Genomic DNA, 18,982 nt, shown 5'->3' on the forward strand with positions numbered 1-18,982 from the left:
TGCGGAGCCCTGCAGCTTCTGAGCAGCATGATGATGAGGGGCAGGATGCCTCACTGCACCATCTCCCTTCTTGCTAGGCCTGTTGTCGGCTCACGTTGGAGCCGCTCTCCCTTACCGATTTCATGATAGCGCCTTGCTGTCTGTGGCTCTATTGAACCAAGTGGTTTTTTTTTTTTTTTTCTTTTTTAAGTTTTGGCTTCCCGTTTCGGTCATTGCGGTGGACAGTCCTGCATTTTCTTGATGGAGAACAATTTATTTTTCCTAGCAGTCCGTAGGTTTAGGATTGTAATCAACTGTCGAAATAGAACACATTTGGTGGAATTGGAGAATTGTTTCAAATTCTGTCTAAAGGATATGAGTTTATTTTTTTTAATTAAAACAAGTGGATAATGGCACACGTACAAAAAGGAGCAATTCTGTCGCAAAAGCAACACCAATGACCACTTAGTACTATCTCTGCATTAAGAGAAGATGCAAGTAGAGTGGAATTGCTTTTTCATTCATTACATGCTTTTAAGGAATCAGATCACTATCAACTTGCCGTGTCTGATGTGAACGATGGGTACTTGAAATCAAGATTTATTTTTTTTTTGAACTGCTCTTTCTAGGCAGAGAAATTAGGTGAACAGAAGCCTGAATTTGTAATTTTGCTTGAATTTTGAACCTCTACAGAAAACTAACTATAAAGGAAAAAAGCAGTGAATCTAGCAGCAAAAGACTCTTACTGCTTTTAGTCATCATCTATACAGAACCAAAAATGGAGTATTTTCAAGCAAGGTCTCTATAAAAAAGGGTGTGTCCAGGAGGCACAGTGACACTTTGAATGTGGTTATAGTTCCTCCTGACCGACAAGGCTGGCTAAACATGTGGATATATGTTGTCCAATATGCATTCACTAGATAAAGCAGAATGCTTTGCTCCCAAAATAAGCTAACTTACTATAAGCATAATTTTAGCCCTTGCATGCCAGTCTGTCTAGTTCTTGTTTCAGTTAATCTTGCCAGAACAGAACTGTCCATTCAGATCTAACACCTGTGAAGTATACCAAAGTGCCAAGTTTTGGAGGGGAATAGTGTCATCTGTTCTGTGATTTGCTGATAGCTCTCTATGGGGCAGTGTTACTCAGCTCTGTTGAGGATCTTCCAAACCGATTACTGTATAGCAGCTATGACTGTAATAAAACATACCTCTAGAGGCTATATGTGCCACTGAAACTGCTGCACACATAACAGTTCCCCTTCTTTCCTAGGAGGCTTAGATTGTCTGGCCCTCAGCATAATCTGGGGGCAGGGGTATAGGAGCTATTGCACTGAAAATGCAAGTTCTGCAGCATATGTCAGATAATGCTATGTCAAACGTGTGCTGGATTCCTTGACTTCATCAAATGAGGTTTTCAGGTCGATCTTGGACATAATAAGGGGCATGTCAAAACTTCAGCATAGGTGTGTTACAGTTGAGTTTAACCGTTTCTGAAGTTGGGTTGCATTACTGAGGGTGTCCATGCTGTCACATGGATGGTGCATGAGTATCTAGCTTAAATTCAGGACAAAAACTCCTGGAGGTCCCTCTAGGAAGACCACAGTATGCATCAGAGCTGATAGCCTGCCATCTGAGTGGCATGACAGGGAGTGATCTGGCAGGCTCGCTGGCTCCGCCTTTTGCTGCTGTTGCGCAGCAGTCCCTGCAGAGCCTAGCACTGCAGAGTACAGATGGTGTTTGTTCAGCCTTGCCCCACCTCCTAGCTTATCTTTCAACTGCCGTATACCTGTGGCTTCTAATAAGCTTCGTGTTCTTCTCAAACACTGTAGCTTTTACAGGTACTGACAAAGCTTATCCAAATTTATGGTTAGTGGATGTTTTAAGTTGTTGGAGGAGTTACAGAGGAAGAGTTTGGGAACACTTAACAGCTTAAACACTGCTTAATGTCATGTCTTCTATATAAAACTGTTTATATGAAACAGTATGTGACTCAACTTGGTAACCCACAAGTATTGACCTAAATAAACTAGGTTCTTGCTACTTAGATCTGATCTACGGCCTTCTGTGGATAAAAATATCCTACAGAAATGTGGCACATTATTCTCTTCACTCAAGCAGGGAAAATTTAAATAGCATGTAAAGGTATGAGTCTGTCTGTAATAATGATACACTCCAGACAAGTGAAAATCTGTTGAGCTTCTGTTAAGTGACCAGCAGAATGCCTCCATCTCAAAGTCAAAGGTTGAATTGGTGATGGTCTCAGCAGTGTTGCTGCCACCCTAGATTATCTCATTTTTTTTAAAACAAAAAGTTGAACCCGGATGGGAATATTTCCCCCAGTTGTTGAAATTGGAACAAGTGGAGTCTATAACTGCAAATACCCATTGGCTGCTCTTCTAGAAGTTGCTGGGTAGTGTGGTTTTGATTTTTAAGAGTAGGTGAGCCACAGGCAGTTTGAGAAATCACTTATCATGGCCTTTATCTTGGACTGTTGCTGGTAGTGTATGCATATTTTTTTGTAAGCAGTTGAGCTCCTGTATGGTTGCTTGAGTAGCTAACCTCACTGCTGTTATAGGAAGAATAACCAGAAGCTGTTAACTTCTAAGCTTGTATTCCATATAGAAATGTCATTCAAATTTAAATTAGTAAAGTAAAAATTGACAGGTGAAGTATGTACCATTTTCAGAGTATTTCATTGGTAGATGACTAATATGTAGAGCAACCTTTGTTGGACCCAGCTAATGACTGAAAATGTTTAACTGTCAATATTGCAGTAATTACAAAAAGGTTATTTTTAAAATGATCACAGTAGGAACAAAACTAAGAGTGGTGTTGAACTTAGGCAGTATCTTTTCTGTATTTTAAAGTGGGAGGATTTTTTTGACTCTTTGGTGGAGTTCTGTGGGGTAATTAGCTCATGGAGCTTCCTTGAAGGCCATTGCCTTGTTACTGCAACTCAACTGAAGCTATCCAGAATTTGAAGAATTAGCTGGCTTGAAAACCTAGGGAAAGTACAGTCCTCAAGCACCTTTGTATTCATTCAAGAGTGAAGTCCATTTTGGGTTTGGCCTCGAAGACCAAGGGCTTTTTTTCTTGCTGTCAAATCCAGTTGATTCAAAACTGATTCAAAACTGTTCAGTGATAGAGCAAAATGAGGTATAAACTGGTGCTTACCCAACTACGAGTCCAAAAATTGTCCTACACCACTGAAATTTTTCTAGTGGCCCTGTAAACTACCTTATGCTACTTGAGTCTGGAGACAATGATCTGAAAGTCTAGATGGGCCATAGGACAAGTGCATTGAAATTACCAGTTTGGGCAGAAGCTGCTAGTACTGATTACATGGACTGGTCTTGGACACAAAGCTTCAAGGGTTGATTTAATTCTAGAGAAGAGTATATTTTTTCTAATTATAGCATTGTAACTTACCAGAAGAGACCAATTAGCCTTCAATCTGGTATTTGGGGGTTACTGCTGCAGGACTTAGACCTAAAGTGTTTAGTGTTAAAGCTGAGGCTAGGCTAGTTAATCAAAGTATTACTACTAGTACACTGCTGTGTTACTGAGTTTTTAAAACCAGCTTAGAGGGACCTGTGTGTGCCTTGAGTTTGCTAGTGTTGCATGGGTAATTGATTGATATACATGGTAATCCATTATTTGGGTGTACCAGGTGTTGCAGGGTCAGGAAACGAGGACAGGCTGCCAGTTCTTAGTAAGCAATCCTGATGACTTGAGCTATGTTAGAAGTATTTCAGAATGCTACAGATAAGTCGTGAAGAGCAGCTACCACATTCAGAGGTGTCTACAAGTCTCTCTTATTTTGCGTTGAACTTTTCCTACAACTATAATGATATTCTCTTTTATTGCAGGCTGATCAACTGACAGAAGAGCAGATTGCAGGTGAGGTTTTTACATCCTGTGTTGCTACTCCTGCTTGACCTGACACATCTCTTAATCCAGTGACAGTCTGTTACACAAGATATTTAGCTTTCTTAGATACTAAAGAAGTATTGTGGAATGCTTTAATTTGTCACCTAAGTTCAAGGGTTTTTGCTGTAAAAGCACCATGGATACAGTGAATCTGAAATTTTGCTTTCTAGAATAGGCAATCCTCACAGCTTCACTAGCTAGTAGACTCGGGACTTTTTTCTCTTGTGACTACAGAATTGTCCAAGTGCAAACTGAAAGGCAATGGGGGGTGAATCTCTGGTGAACACTTGGAATCTGGAGTGCTCTTCTAACAGAAGGCAAAAATAACTTACTTTGCGGTTGGTCTCCTGTCAGCGGAGATGTTTCAGAGTGGCTGGTTTTGACAGCAGAGACTGGCTTCATGATGATAACTCTTGATATTCCATATTTGGAACTGCATTGTGTACTTGAACACGAGTGTTCTGTGCACTATTCTGATGGTCTGGCTGTTGCTCTGCAATGCTAACATATGCATCTCTTACATATTAATATTGGCCTCCTAACAATGGTTTCTATGCATTGACGAAACTTCTGGGTGTCATGTCTCTTATTCATGCAGGCTTCCGTAAACTACTACCTGTCACTGCTCTCTGAAGACTGATTTCAACTTTAATAATTGAAATTATTTAAAGCTGGTAATGCAGAATTCAGCCTTGCAATGGATGGTCAAAAATTCTAGGGGTTTTGATCTGACAAGTCTATAGTGTTAATACTAGAAAGTCTCTGTTTGTGTGTAACTGTCATGTGAAATTATTTTAGAGGGTGTTAGGGTTCTGCTAATCTAATAGTATCAGGTTGAGCATACAAATAACCTCTAAGAGGTATTGCTGCTATTTAACTACAGTGTAGCTCTTTAAGACCCTGTATTAAACAGAAGTGTCATAATGAGCTTGTTTGTTTTTACCCTAACTGCCAAATGTGAAGTGTAAGAACATTCTTCTGTAGCTTTTAGATTTCAGAAGCTTGCTTTAACTCATAGGAGACTAATTATGGTTTTGTGGAGAGTCCTTAGTCTATTTACTTGTTGCCATGGTACTGTCTTCTGAGTAAGCACAAGCCAAATCTAGTTCAACTTGAGAATTTGTCTTAAGCGTTTTGTGATCAGTCTAGTTGAAGCAGGCTTTATCAATTGGCACTGCTGTGTTTTCAATAATGGTTCATTGTTCTTGTTCTTAACTGTAGAAGCTTTATTAGTTGATGTAGCTGATTATGGAGTATACCAGGAAGCTTATTAACACTACCTCAGGATTAGTGCAAATTTTAGCTATTCAGTAATGATAGTGTAGTTCTCAGAGACAAAAGTGAGTACTAATAAGCTTGTCATACTGGAATGGGGGCTTTCATCTGTGGAAAGAATAAAAGCATAACTTACTATACAGTGTAAAATGGCCTGCCACTTTCAGTTCAGCTGTGGTATTTAATGAAGTAAATGTGTTTGCAAGTAAACTGTAAACTTCTGATGTGAAGACATAAGACCACTGCTGGTCTGTTAGTGAACTGTCAGTACTACCGCTGAGAAAGGGTTGCAGCTGACTAAGCGGTCTGCTTAGTTTTGCTGTTGAAGGCCAGGGTCTTACATGGGAAAACTGTTACAGGTGCAGTTTGCATGTTTTACAGAGACTGGTTTTAAAGGCTTGAGCCCTTTACCATTCCATTTCTGTTTATCTGAAGATATTTAGCTTTTGGTTTGAAGGCGAGCTTAAGAAAAGGAACGTTGTCTCTACCTTATGGTACCATTTTCTTAAGTAGAAGGCCAAAGTAGTTAAAACAGCCACTTCTCTTGGGCTTAAAACAAACCTTCCACTTATGCTGGGAAGCACCAGAATACTGTTATTAAAGATTCCAGATGCTATTTCCTGTGGAACTCATGGCTCATCTAGGACTGAAGCTTCTTGTCATTATAGGTAGGAGTGAAAGACTTCCCAGGTTTTGTTCATATGAAAGACTGATTCTGAAAGTTGAGTAAGTACAGAACGTGAATGCTAGTTGCAGTTTCATTCAGTAGGAGTTGCAGTTGCCAAGTCAAATGAGTGGTATCCCTTTGGTGAAGCTTTGCATTGAAAAAGGTAAATAGGTCAAGACCATTTCATGTAGGTGGCCAGGAGAAAAATATCTAAAGATGCTTTTGTCCCAAAGCAACTGGTCTAGTGAGCTAGACTTCCTTACACTAGACCTCAAAGAGGTCTAAATGGGCTCACTGAACAAGTAGGTCTCTGTATGGTGTTCATTATGCCTTGTTCCTTTAGTGTGATGTGGTTCTCTGTTGGAGATCTGACCACAAGAGTTATTTAGAATTTATTTCATAGGAGAAATAGTCATGTTTAAGTGTTGAGCTCCTGGTAGCTGTGAAGAGAACAATTAACATTCTGCTATAAAAGTTCCAGACATAGCTGCCTGGAGCTCACATAACTGAGAGCGGGAATGGTGGTTCTGGTTCACTGAACATTATTAGGTTGTTGAAGACTGACAGTTCATCTGGAAAGGTGATGTGTTGTGGAGATGCTTCAGGAGCTATGGTTAATAGAACATTTTGAGCTAGGGTGTTAGTTCACATTCTGTTGGACTAGCATTTCTTTTGTGGGGCCTGGAAGTAGTCTTTTCTCTTGATGCAGAGTGCTTTTCAGAAGGAAGGAAAGGCTGAAACCTTGTAGGCTGGCCTGAAGATGAGTGGTTCTGCCAGCACTGTCCTCAGGTTCGTGATAAGTTATCCAGGATATAAGAGAATTTTCATTTGCAGTTTGATATGGAGGAGTGTAGAATACAGGGAGGATTTGCTTTACATGCTACATGGAATCAAAGTGTTAAGTGTGGGAGGTGTGTTCTGTGATCTTATTTTGCAGGAAGCCAGAATTGAGTTGCTCACTAAACTTCAGTATCTCATAACTACCTTCACTGGCCACTGCCACAAATCCTCCAAAGCTAGGCTAGGTTGTTCTTATTCTAGTCTAAACTGTGTATCTGCATAGGTTGTTATTCCTTTGTTCTAAGTACTGGAAGTGGTTCCTAGAAGTGGTTAAAGATGTATTTTAATTGTATTCCTAACTTCATTCAACATTTCAAATATGCTGCTGATCTTTGAGTCACTTTCTTTATGATGTATAGCACCTTTGAGTAAAAGGAAGGTAAAGAGTTGTCCTTTGAGTGGTTAATTTCAGGCATTGAGAATATATCACTGAATGTTGTATGAAATATATCACGTTCATGTTGTAGAAAGCAAAGATTTGAATTTTGCATAAAAATAGTACTTTTTCTAAGCAGGGTCATTTGCAGTACTGTGAAGTCTGCTTCCTGTTTGCTTAGTGGCATAGGACCTACAAAGCTAAGAATGGAGCAGTTAACAGCTAAACATTTTGAATAACACTTGAGTACCTGACTTTGAAGACTCAGTGTTCTGCTTTTGAGGTCCTTCCATGGCTATGAACTTCTCTATTAGGCTTGGACCCAAAAGCCTTTTCTTCCCTGGTGTAAAATTTTACTGCCAATAAACCTCATTGTTGCCTCCAGACTAACTGAAACTAGCCCCAAAGACTATTCAGAAGTTACTGTAGGTTATAGCTGGGTGTTTGGATAGGCCTGTTTCTGCTTTGTGATTATACAATACTAGCTTGAAATTGTGTTGTCTGGTCCTGTGGTAGCCTTGCTCTGATTCTTATGTGCTGAACAGTGGGGAGTCGGCTTTTGGAACACTTCAAATTGTTAGATGTAGCAGAGTGGCTTTCTTTCCTGGATAGGACTCAACTGTGGCTCTGGTATTTTAGCTGCATTCATGAACTATAAAAAGCCTATTTCTGTAGTTGCATTTTTAACACTTGCCAGCTTGTATTCGCCTCAAGTGTTTTGGAGTATGAAATGGATGAAGTAAGACTTTATGCAGTTCGTGTGAAAACACAAGTTTTTGTGTGACTAATTCTGATCTGGGAAACCCACCATCTGCAAAGCTGTCTGCTTGGAGATGTAGAAAAATTAATTCTTGGAAGTATTTCTGATGCAGAAGTGCTCTTGAGCTAACTAGTTCTCCGAGGGCATAGTCTTGAAAGCTGTAGAAGGATCTGAACTAAACAAGGGAATAGATCAAGTTTTTCATTTTTAACTGTAACTTGTGTATGAGCTACTGCACTCCAGTGAGCTAGTTTAAGGTCTGTGGCCAAAGACAAACAGATGGCATGGATTAAAACCAGCTCTGTTTTTGAACTGGACAATTAAACATGTTATGCTTGTATTAATATTGCTGGCTACAGTACAGCCATTGTAGGGGGTTAAGAGGTAGTATGAAACACAGTTAAGCAGTTTTACAACTGTTTTTTACTAGTTCTAATGAAGGCTGTTTCAGGAAACAGTAGGACTGAAGCAATTTTCAAAGCACCTTTTCAGAAATTAAGACTCCAGTGACTTTCCTCCTTGAAAAACTGACTGGAGGTGTGTGTATATGTAGACTGAAGAACTGCTAAAGTGCAGTGGGAGAGAGCTAGAAGTTACTTTTAGCTAGGTATGGCCAAATGTTAAGACCTCTGGTGCTAGGTACTGCAGCTTTGAGTATACTCTTCAGACTTGCATGTCTAGGGAAGTGAGTTGCAATGAGAAACTATTTTTAGTTTGGTCTGATTATACCTTTTTCCATTGACTCATCTCTATTGGTGATAGAAGTGCTATTAAGCTGTAGCATTCATATTTTGAGTACCATTTTTCAGCTTTCTCAAAGGAATTTAATCTTATTTTCTCACAAGATAAATGTTTCCTACCAAGGATGTAGATCATTCTAGTTGCAGATAGCTATTCTTTTCAGCTCTGTATTAGGTATCCTTGTTCAAGATAGATAGTAACAAACATCTGAGTACTTCTGAAATGGATGGGCTTCCATCTTATTTAGGTCAAAATGTGGTTGATGGTAGACTGGCCAGTTGTTTTCCACATGTTGGTGATTCCATGTTGTCATTATAATTATAGCACACTGAGCTCTATACTGAAACTTCCTTAAGAGTGAAATGAAGTCTTGTAATTTACAATAATAAGGAGCAGTGGATTTTTATATGATTAAGTAAACTTTAACATTTCAAAACTGAAGGGATTAACTCCTTTTTTTATTGTACAGAATTCAAAGAAGCTTTTTCACTATTTGACAAGGATGGTGACGGTACTATAACTACAAAGGAGTTGGGGACAGTGATGAGATCACTTGGTCAAAACCCCACAGAAGCAGAGCTACAGGATATGATCAATGAAGTAGATGCTGATGGTAAGATCTTACTAATAAGTAGTTTAATCAAGTGTGTAAAAACATGTTTTTCTAATAAAGTAAATGTCTTGCAGGCAATGGTACAATTGACTTCCCTGAGTTTCTGACAATGATGGCAAGAAAAATGAAAGATACAGATAGCGAAGAAGAAATTAGAGAAGCGTTCCGTGTGTTTGACAAGGTACTAAATGTTTACCTTATCAAATATTTCTGTTAGGAAAACTCAGACTGTCTTCTAATGAGCTTTCTCACAGAGTTGTGGGATATCTTTAATCCTCTTATCTAAAACCTCTAGCTTAACTAGTCACCCTAAAGTTCAGTCTACCGTGGTACTGTACCTGAAAGTCACATGAGTCATTGTGATAATAGTGGGTGATATTAAGCTACCACTTGCTGTGATACTAAAATACTTCTACAAGGCTGTCAGGGAAATTGCTGAAATATTTAAAACGGTAATCTTAAATCTTTCACTTAATCTTTACTAAGTAAATGAGTCTAAAGCTACTCAACTCCTTAAGTAAGATGCACTTTTAAACAGAAAATGTATGATGTTAAGTACCTTGGAGTGTGGAGAGGAAAACATCAGTCCAGAGTTTTATACACTAGTACTTTGATATCCAGTGTGTCAACTAGGATGGAATATGTAAAAGCAGTCTCTCAAGCCCTTGTGGCTTTGTGCTGGACTCCCATGAAACAGCGAAATGAGAAGTAATTTCTGTTCTAAGAAACATATTTGAACCAGATAGTCACATGATTGAATAGGCATCAGTCACCTAAAAGGTTGTAGAGGGTGCTGATTGCTTTGGCAGTGATGAAAAAATGTCTTGACATAGGACAACCAAAGTAGACTCTATTGGATAAGTTGTTTTTAAAATGTCTTTTTAAGACTAAGATCCTGGAAAATACTGAAGATATGCTTACTTGTGCATTGTGCAAATGCTAGTGGTTAAAGCTATGCTAACTTCATGTTCTACTTGCTCTGCAATATTATTAAGTTATGGTTAGGTTGCTAGGCCTTAGACAAATCTATTCCAGTGTTCCTTTTTTCCCTTCCCAGGATGGTAACGGTTACATTAGTGCTGCAGAACTCCGTCATGTGATGACAAATCTTGGGGAGAAGCTAACAGATGAAGAAGTTGATGAAATGATTAGGGAAGCAGACATTGATGGTGATGGTCAAGTAAACTATGAAGGTAAGGTGTTACTAACAGATTCCTTTTGCATAGCACTTTTCCGGCTGGTGATTGTGTAGATGTAGATTGCCACACCAGATTTTAATAGGGCAATGTTCAGATGAGATCTTCTCAACAGTTAGTGTTCCTTTAAGCCTAATGTCTTTTAGTATGTACATTGTGTACCTCTAAATAGGTTTGAGTGGGTTATTGCTACCTTTGTGCCAAAGGCAAAAAACAGCTATTCAACTGTGCAGTGTAAGAAATAACTTTCTAAATCAATGTCTAATGACCATTAGAATAAGAGAGCTAGTAGAGATGTTCACATACAGGTCATACTGTTCTGTTCACTAATGAATGTTGATCTGACTATACCAAGTCACTTTTCATTAATACTTTAAAAATTGCTAATTAAAGGGGGAAAGCCTCTGATATATGCAGAAATTTCAAGATGTTTAGAAGACCTCATAAATAATTTCACACAAATGGTCTGCAGCAGTAGCTTGCTTATTTCTTTCTTCCTGGCATTGAAACTTAAATGAAGTCACGCTAGCAGGACTGTTAGACAATTGCTTGCAGCTCAGAAGCACTAAACTTTAATTTTCTGAACATCTTGTAGAAATGAGCTAGGGTATTTTCAGATAATCCCTTTACTGTTTCTGAGGTGTAGGTGTGGCTTACCTTTAAGGCCTTCTTGGTTATGGCCTCAAGATGAGCACTCATCTGTGAGTGAAAAGGTGTTTTTATGAACAAGGCTGCTGCTCCATAACTGTAGTTACTAGTAGACTGTTCACAAGCTGGCACTAGAGAGGGTAGGCATCCCCCTTGTTTCCAGTTGTTCTTTTGAAACTTGAGCAAGCCAATTAACTCTTTAGGTTTGCAGTTTCTTTTTGTTATTGTACCTGAAACTATGGTTCAGCAAGATAAGTGAAGAATCCTGTTTTGTGAGATCTGACTTCCAATGTGCGTGAGTAAGCAGTGATTCAGTTGATTAAAGCCAGTCAGGCTCAGTAAGACCTGAGCTATTCTGTTTTGTAAAAAAATGCAAACCAATGGTACACCTACTTAACTGATTGTCACTTCAGCACAACTTCTACTGATCTCTTTAGGGAGCAAGGCATCCAAGAATTACTATCTGTAAGTCAGTGGACATGAGGACCCTGTTATGTTTTATTTTGGAAGTAAGGCTATTCCCCAGTTCAGTGAGGGATCAACTTTGATAAAAGTAGAGGCCTTTAGCCATTAAAAAAATGAAGTTTTTGGGTGTGGTTGGTGGAAGAGGGGACTGGTGAAAATGCTTTTTTTTTTTTGAATGTAACTGAAAACGGAGGTTTTTCTAGTGTTCAGCACTTGTAAGGCAGGTTGCTTCTCAGATCTTGCAGTTCAGATTTTTTTTCTCTGAATAACTCTTGTGCAACTCTTTCTTTTTACAGAGTTTGTACAAATGATGACAGCGAAGTGAAGATGTTGTACAGAATGTGTTAAATTTCTTGTACAAAATTGTTTATTTGCCTTTTCTCTGTTTGTAACTTATCTGTAAAAGGTTTTTCCCTTACTGTCAAAAGAATATGCATGTATAGTAATTAGAAGGCCATTCCTCCATGTTTTTCTCCTTTATCTTACTGTCATTGTTCTGATTTTTGGAAAATTGATCTAAGTAACAAATGTTGCATGTGGCTTACTCTGGATATTTAAGCCCTTCTGCACATCTAAAGTTAGATGGAATTGGTTAACTGAGGGAACATCTGGGTTGTCTGTTAAAAAAAAAGTAGCTTTCTTTAGGAGACTTACGTATGACTAGTGTAACAAGTTACATAAAGTAAGCTAGGGTTTAGCATGCATTAGCAATTCCTTAGTTAAAGTGACATGCTGGCTCTAGTTCTTCAGTACGTAAAGGAGTTTATTCCACTTTCTGTGATGGAGGATAAAGGACTCTTGCAGCTAACTGCAGGATAAAACCATGTGAATAGTATATATACATGTGGCTAATGCACTGTAAAAATTGTTCTCCTAGCTTACTTCACAGTAACTTGTTTGTGGCTATACCTGTAACATGTTGTTGAAATGTGGAGTCTTAACGTTGTGGACGATTGACAGTCAACAATATGAAACTTAAGTTGCACTAATGCAAAACGGGTGATTTATCCAGGTACTCGTACACAAGTTTTTTTTGTACTGCTGGTCTTGTACCAGAAAACATTTTTCTCCTCTTGTTACTATGCTTTTTAAACTTTGTTTAGCCACTTATTTTCAAAAAAAAATCTGCTTATGGCACGATTTGCCTCAAATCCATTCCAAGTTGTATATTTGTTTTCCAATAAAAAATTACAATTTACCCATACTGTTTCAATGTATCCTTGAATTATTTACATGAATTGTTCGATACAGTTGCTGCTCTGTGTTTCAGTATGTAGCAGTTTGGTTTGCTTATGCAATGGATTGGCTGTCTTAAAATAGCTTGGAAGGTGAAAACAGTCCTTAAACTCTGGCCCTTAATAGTATTGTTGACTTGAAGAAGCTTTCTTACTAGTAGTTTAAAATGTATTTTACAGTCTTGTGTGGAGCTTGGTGCTTCAATAAACTTACCGTAGTGACTGGCTATGCCCACTATCTGTAGACATTGTGAACTGGATGTTGACCTAGTTCAATAGTTGACCTAAAATTAAAATTCCTTGTTCAGACAACTAAACCTGTTTGCTTTCTTTTAATTATTTTGGAGTTTATTCCCTATCAGCTGCTACATTGGGGTAACTTAGTCTCATACCTGGACTTTTCTGAAACTGCCATGTCTGAGTCTGTTGCCATTCAGGATGCAGTCAGCTCAAAGTACAGAAGGAAAACATTCTCTTGCTGATCTGCTAATGAGCATGATTGTGCTTCTAGCACTAGTTCTTTGTCAAGGCTTAACATTTTTTTAAAGCAGAGAAAAAAACCTGGTTTTGACCAAGGACAAATTCAAGACCTCAAAAGAATGCCAGAGGCATTTTGTGCCCCTTGCCTCTGTACTCTTCTGGCAAGAACTGACTGAACTTACATATGCTATATGGTTATCTTGTTTGGGGATTCTGGTTGCCTTGAAACCAAGCATTAGCCTCTGCGTCTGGTTACCCTCATTGGTCCCAGCAAAGCAGGTACCTAATAATATAAAACTGTTCTAATATAATTTAAGGTATTTATAATTGCAGTGAAAATGTAAAATCAGGACAGCTGATCAGCCTGACTTCAGAAACACTTGGTCAGCTGTTTATAGTCACTGATCTCTTAAAGCCCTGCTCCCTAAGGGCTATAAACAGTTCTATTGGTTTTCCAAAGGAGGCTTGTCAAAAGTGTTTAAATTGCCAGCATAAGATTTCCTTGAATTGTTACTTGTGCACTGGCAATCTGCTTCAGGAAGCTTATGCAGTCTAAATATTCTAGCAATTACGGTTTGCATTCTACACAATGAGTGAACAAACACTTCTATCTAGTCTTCATCCTGTGGCCTAGAAGCCTGATGACAAGACAGGTGCTTCAGTTGGCACCGGTTGAAGAGACTTTGACAGAACCATCAGAGCAACCACTTGAGTTTCTGAATTATGGGAGTATCGGAAGTGTCATTTTAAAGAGAAGTAATGCAGACAAGGATCTGACAAGAAGTATTTGCCAGTCCAGTGTCTTGACTTTGAATAGACTGGGAATCGCATGTTGACCCACGGTCTTCTGCTACAACTCTGCATTTAGAATCATCTGACTGACTAAGGTAAAAAGAAGGGGGTCCTCTCTGTTATGAAAGACTGCCTTGGCCAAGATAATGGCTTTTCATAAAACGAATGGGTAAAGAACGTGTGATGAGAAGGCCACCTTTACTGTCATTTTAACTGCTCCCTGCTCAGTTTTTGTCACAGGAATCAAAGCTGCTGGTTTTGTTTAGTGTAAGTGTTCATGTTGCTGTTACCTAAATGAAATGCATGATTTCTAGGTCAGTATTGAAGTCTTGTGGCCCTGTTTACATCATACTTTAACTGCAGAATGGGTATAATACTTTTCAGTACTTTCTGCTAGGAAAGGTATAGTTAGTAAAGTGTGGTGGAAGCTAATGGCATTGATGACTAGAACTTGAACCTTTTGGCTCAGGTGCTTTTGCTATTGTGAAACAGGTAGTCCTTAGGTCACCCTAGGTAGATTTCTGCATGTGTGTGTAGAAATACTCTGAAATTTCAAATTCAGCGAAGATATGATCATCTTGTCTGTTAAATGTGGTGGAGGTTCTTGCATTCTATACTACAACAGCAAGAAGAAAAACTGGTACAACACAGCAGTAAAACACCTGGTGGTGCTGTTTTGTTCTAAACTAGGGGTTGAGGCAGGAGATTTTTACACCTAAAGATTGCTGTTCCCTTTATGTATAGGTCTCAGGGAGATCCTATCAATGTGTATAAAAACCTGATGGGAGGGAATGAAGGCAGACCCAGACTCATCTCAGTAGTGCCCACTGGCAGGTCAAGAGGCAATGGCCACAATTGAAAGAGATTAAGTTCTGTCTGAACAGAAGACTCTTCTTACTGTGAGGGTGGTCAAACATGGGTTGTAGAGTCTGTGCAGATTCAAAACCTAGCTGACAAGGTGTTGGGAAAGCGACTGTAGCTGACCCTGCTTGAGCAGGGAGTTTGACTAGGTGATCTCAAGAGCTCCTTTCCAATCTAAAGTATTCTGTGAAGGGAAAGCACCCCTGTTAGCTTCCTGTGGTGCGCAACCCCTATCTTCATATGGTGGTAGTTTCCACTGAAGAAAAAGACGTAATTGCTTGCTACAGACTGATCAGTTTTAGACTGTCCAACTTGTAGTGTTAGGAGTTGCCAAGACACTAGGACACTATGTACCTCAAAGGTGTGAGCTGTCCTGATAAATACTTCCCTAATCACTTGCAGTTGTGGATTTTTGGTGGGGGAATATGTCACTGGATGAGGAATAATAGCTGGTAAGCTGTATCTTAACACTTAACAGGCTGCAAGCTTATAAATTAGGGACAGTTAACAGGTAAAGGAGACAGTAAGTGAGGATTAGGAGCCTGCTAATAAGATCAGTCAAATTATTTGAGGGAGTCTAGCTCAGAAGGTAGACGAGCATATAATGTAGGAATACAGCTGACAGACCCACAGGAGAGAATGCAGACTGGGTATTCATTCTTTCAAATGGGTCATTGGTTTCTAAAGACTTGACTCTGCAGGAGTAAGGTAGTTAAGTCTGCTGCATCAGACTGGGCCTTTTCAGGAATTGTTTGGTAACAGCCTGGACAAAATGAGTAGCAGAACGACTGCTTATTATGTATCGCTTCTATTGTATGATTGCTCTGTGTTTCTTAGTAGCTCTGTCCAATTAAGAGGAAAGCTGCGTTAGACTGGTTTGCTTAAGTTTGTTGTATAAGTAAGGGGAGTTTCTATAGTTAGGGATTAATAGTCATTGCTCGCCATTTCTAGTGGGAGTGGATAGAAAATACTAGAGATACTCTAAAAAAATCCCCCTTGAAATACTGCATTTATAAATGGCTCTTCCACTGAAGTCTTCATATTGTAATGGATACTTAAGGAAGTTTCATTCTAATTCAGATGAAGTCTGTCAAATGATACACTTTTCAGTTAAAAATGTTCAGTTTTGCTAAACTTCTGTAAAAATTAGTCTTGAAAAGCAATCTTTTTTTCCTAAGTGAGAATAGTACATATGTGAGCTGACAATGTATATGAATACCCTGGGATGTGCAGTCTGAGTGTAAAAAAACCTGTTGTGTTCAGACAAAAGGGGCAAAGCTGCAAAACACTTGGGTACTGCAGAATAAATCTATGCTTAACAGAACTTTGAAAAGGAGATAAAATCATCTTTGGGACAGAGAGAGCTAGTGAAGAGTTTGTTAGAGTAAACTCTTGGTTTTATATCACAGTCTCTCTGCAGCTATCCTTTTTCTACTTATACCTGCTTTTATTGTTAGTACGGATTTGTGACTGGAGTGAGAACAACCATACTGCATCTACTCCCAATTTATTTTTTTGAAAAAAAGTTTGTCCTGTCTGACAAGAATAGTCAGTTTGTCACTGTTTTTGAAGAACTGAGTCTTTGCTAGCTGTGTATACACTAAAAAAGAAAATATTTTTAAGGACTTACACTAAGTTTGCAAAGAAAAAGTCAGAACAAAATACTGGTGACTGGGACCTTAATTTTCCAGTTTCCTGTAAGTGCAAATCTGATGTCATAGTGTCATCTTCAGATGATGTAAATGGCAATTTTTATTTGAAATTTATGACTCCTTTCTAAGTGTTTCTTAGAAAAATACTTCCTATGGCTTTTTTAGTATGAACTAAGGAAAAGGGGGCCTTTATTTCAGTGTCTCAAACTTGACAGTCTTGAGATACTGTTAACTTGCACAAAGATCTAGGCCAAATGGAACACCTTCAGATGAAATATTCAAAAGATATGGAAGATTTGGTAAAGATGACTTCAACAGTAATAGCCTGAAGATGAGGCACATTCCCTGCAAATCTCTGGACACTGATACAATCACTTAGTAACTTTATACCATTATTCAAAGCTTCAGTAAGCTTTTGAAGAATGGGTCTGCATTTTACTGGATGCTTTAAGTGTGCAGAGTAGCAGATAGTTCCTGCTCTCAGATCTTGGTATACAAACAGCGTATCATGCAGTGTCATGTAATGACAGGGCACTGCAGGTTGGCCTTTTTTTCATTCCAGTTCAGCTCCTAAAAAAGAAAGGGGAGAGGGGGACACAATAATTGCTGCAAGACAAAGTCTGACACTATTCTCTGGCTAATGCTAAGGCCCTAGGGTTGGAGCCCCGGCTTGATCCTGCAGGTTGTTCTCAAATGGCAGGGGCAGTAGTTGAGTTTGATATGTCTCTAATAGAACAGAGTATTGAGATTGTTTTGATTGCATAATCCTCACCTTGCAGATAAGACCTTTGGGCAGGCAGGCACTTGTTCAGAAGTTAAACTTCCCTGTTAGTAAACCAGTGCTTCTATCATAGCAATTGACACCTTGCTCAGCAACCAATACCAGCTCTCCATTCAGCTTCCCTCCCTTAGCCATGCAGGTTTCCATCTTCTTGTGGTGCTGGCTGTGCCTTTCATGACAGGCAACCTTACAGAGATCTGACAGACAGTGATCAAACTTTCCCTTTCCTTCCAGGTCCAACAAACCCTGAGTTTGGATTAGTTGCCTACTGAATCATTACAGTAGCCCTTGAGAGAAAGAATTCCTGCTAGCTTTCTAAGCTGTCAGGATTGTAGAGGAGTTGTATGCTTCTGGAGTCCAAGCTATGTTTTTTAAACTGAATTAATAGAGCTTTTTTTTTTTTACACAGCTACAACACACTGCTAATTAAATAAAAGGTCAAAAAATGAGGTTCAGATCTTCCCCCCTCCTCCCAATCTGTTGTTAATTGTAAAGATGATTAGCAACCCCAGGAAATCTGCGGGGTTTCTCAGTTTCCTGGAAGGTGTTTAAGCTTCTGACTACTGTAAACATTTTTTTTCTCTTAAATAGCCACTGTTTTTCTAATATTAACTAAATTTGAAGCCTTTGAAAGAGATTTTTGAAGCTCCCTGTGACCAAAGGGGAAAGGCAGAGTCTCTTCCTGCTGCCAAACCATTCACACAGAATAGGAAAATCATAATTTAGATACTCATTCAGTGTCTACTCTGAAGCTCTATGGTTAGTGTAATCTTTATATTGATTCAAAAGGCCTTGAATATGGTTTAAAAATAAGCTTCTAAATGGGTTAGGATGTGTGAAAATTTCCAGTAATTTGGAATTGATTCACAAAGCAGTGTAATATGTCACTAGAATTCTTTTCCTTTTTAAGATGATACAATTAATACAAACTGCATAATTGGTTTGCATTTGCAACTCTGAGAATGCTAGGCATTTTTCCATGGAATTAATATTGGCATTTATTTATACATATGTAAGTTTTTAAAAGGCTGCCAAGATAAAAAGTATGAGAGGATTGTCTGCTGCTGGCTTTCACTGTGAGGAAGCCATCCCCACTGGCCAGATTAACAGGCCAGTTTGCAAGATCATCTGAAAGCCAGAGCAAATGGGCACTTTCAGCAATTCTTCCTGTTGTTTTAATCATTAATTATTCTACCAGTAGGACAAGTTTTCTTCATTTTTTAAATGGGCTGTGATGCCAAGGCAAAGCACAGAGGGAAGTTATGCTTCTCTGCTATCCTCTTCCACCCTTCATGCTGTAGCGTAATAACTGGATTGATGCTGTGATGGTTTCTGCAAGCAGTGGCTTCCCCTAAAACCTTTTATGATCCTTTTGTGCTTCTTTACTGGGCTTTGGAAGAAATGCTACAAAAAAAAAAAAAATCTCCTTCTGGGAGCTTTTTCTTTCCCTTGAATTTGAATCCTGCCCCTCCTTAAGGAAGCATTAGCTAAGGAGGCACATCTCCACATACCCTGAAGAAATCTCCACATGATCTAAGCTGGGTGTCCTTCACAGAATGGCCTAAATTGCTGTGCTGTAGATTCATCATTCATCTGGCATAAATTACACTTGAGGATGGTTTTCATTGCCAGGGTTCTGATAAATTCTATTTGGCTACTGAGGAGAGGTATAAAATGCTTTTGCTGTTTTG

General features: G+C 38.9%; 1 protein-coding gene across 1 annotated transcript; it reads left to right on the forward strand.

The window, feature by feature from the left end:
- Positions 1-3,848: 3,848 nt before the first annotated feature.
- CALML3 (calmodulin-like 3) lies at positions 3,849-13,042 on the forward strand (the record flags this gene model as incomplete). Its single annotated transcript, XM_010083465.1, has 5 exons — positions 3,849-3,879; positions 9,038-9,181; positions 9,256-9,362; positions 10,239-10,374; positions 11,787-13,042. Coding segments are annotated over 5 exons (447 nt in total), but the record flags the coding sequence as incomplete, so codon positions are not given.
- Positions 13,043-18,982: the final 5,940 nt, after the last annotated feature.

Source organism: Pterocles gutturalis, unplaced genomic scaffold (genome assembly GCF_000699245.1).
Source record: "Pterocles gutturalis isolate BGI_N339 unplaced genomic scaffold, ASM69924v1 scaffold44930, whole genome shotgun sequence".
NCBI classification, from domain to species: Eukaryota; Metazoa; Chordata; class Aves; order Pterocliformes; family Pteroclidae; genus Pterocles; species Pterocles gutturalis.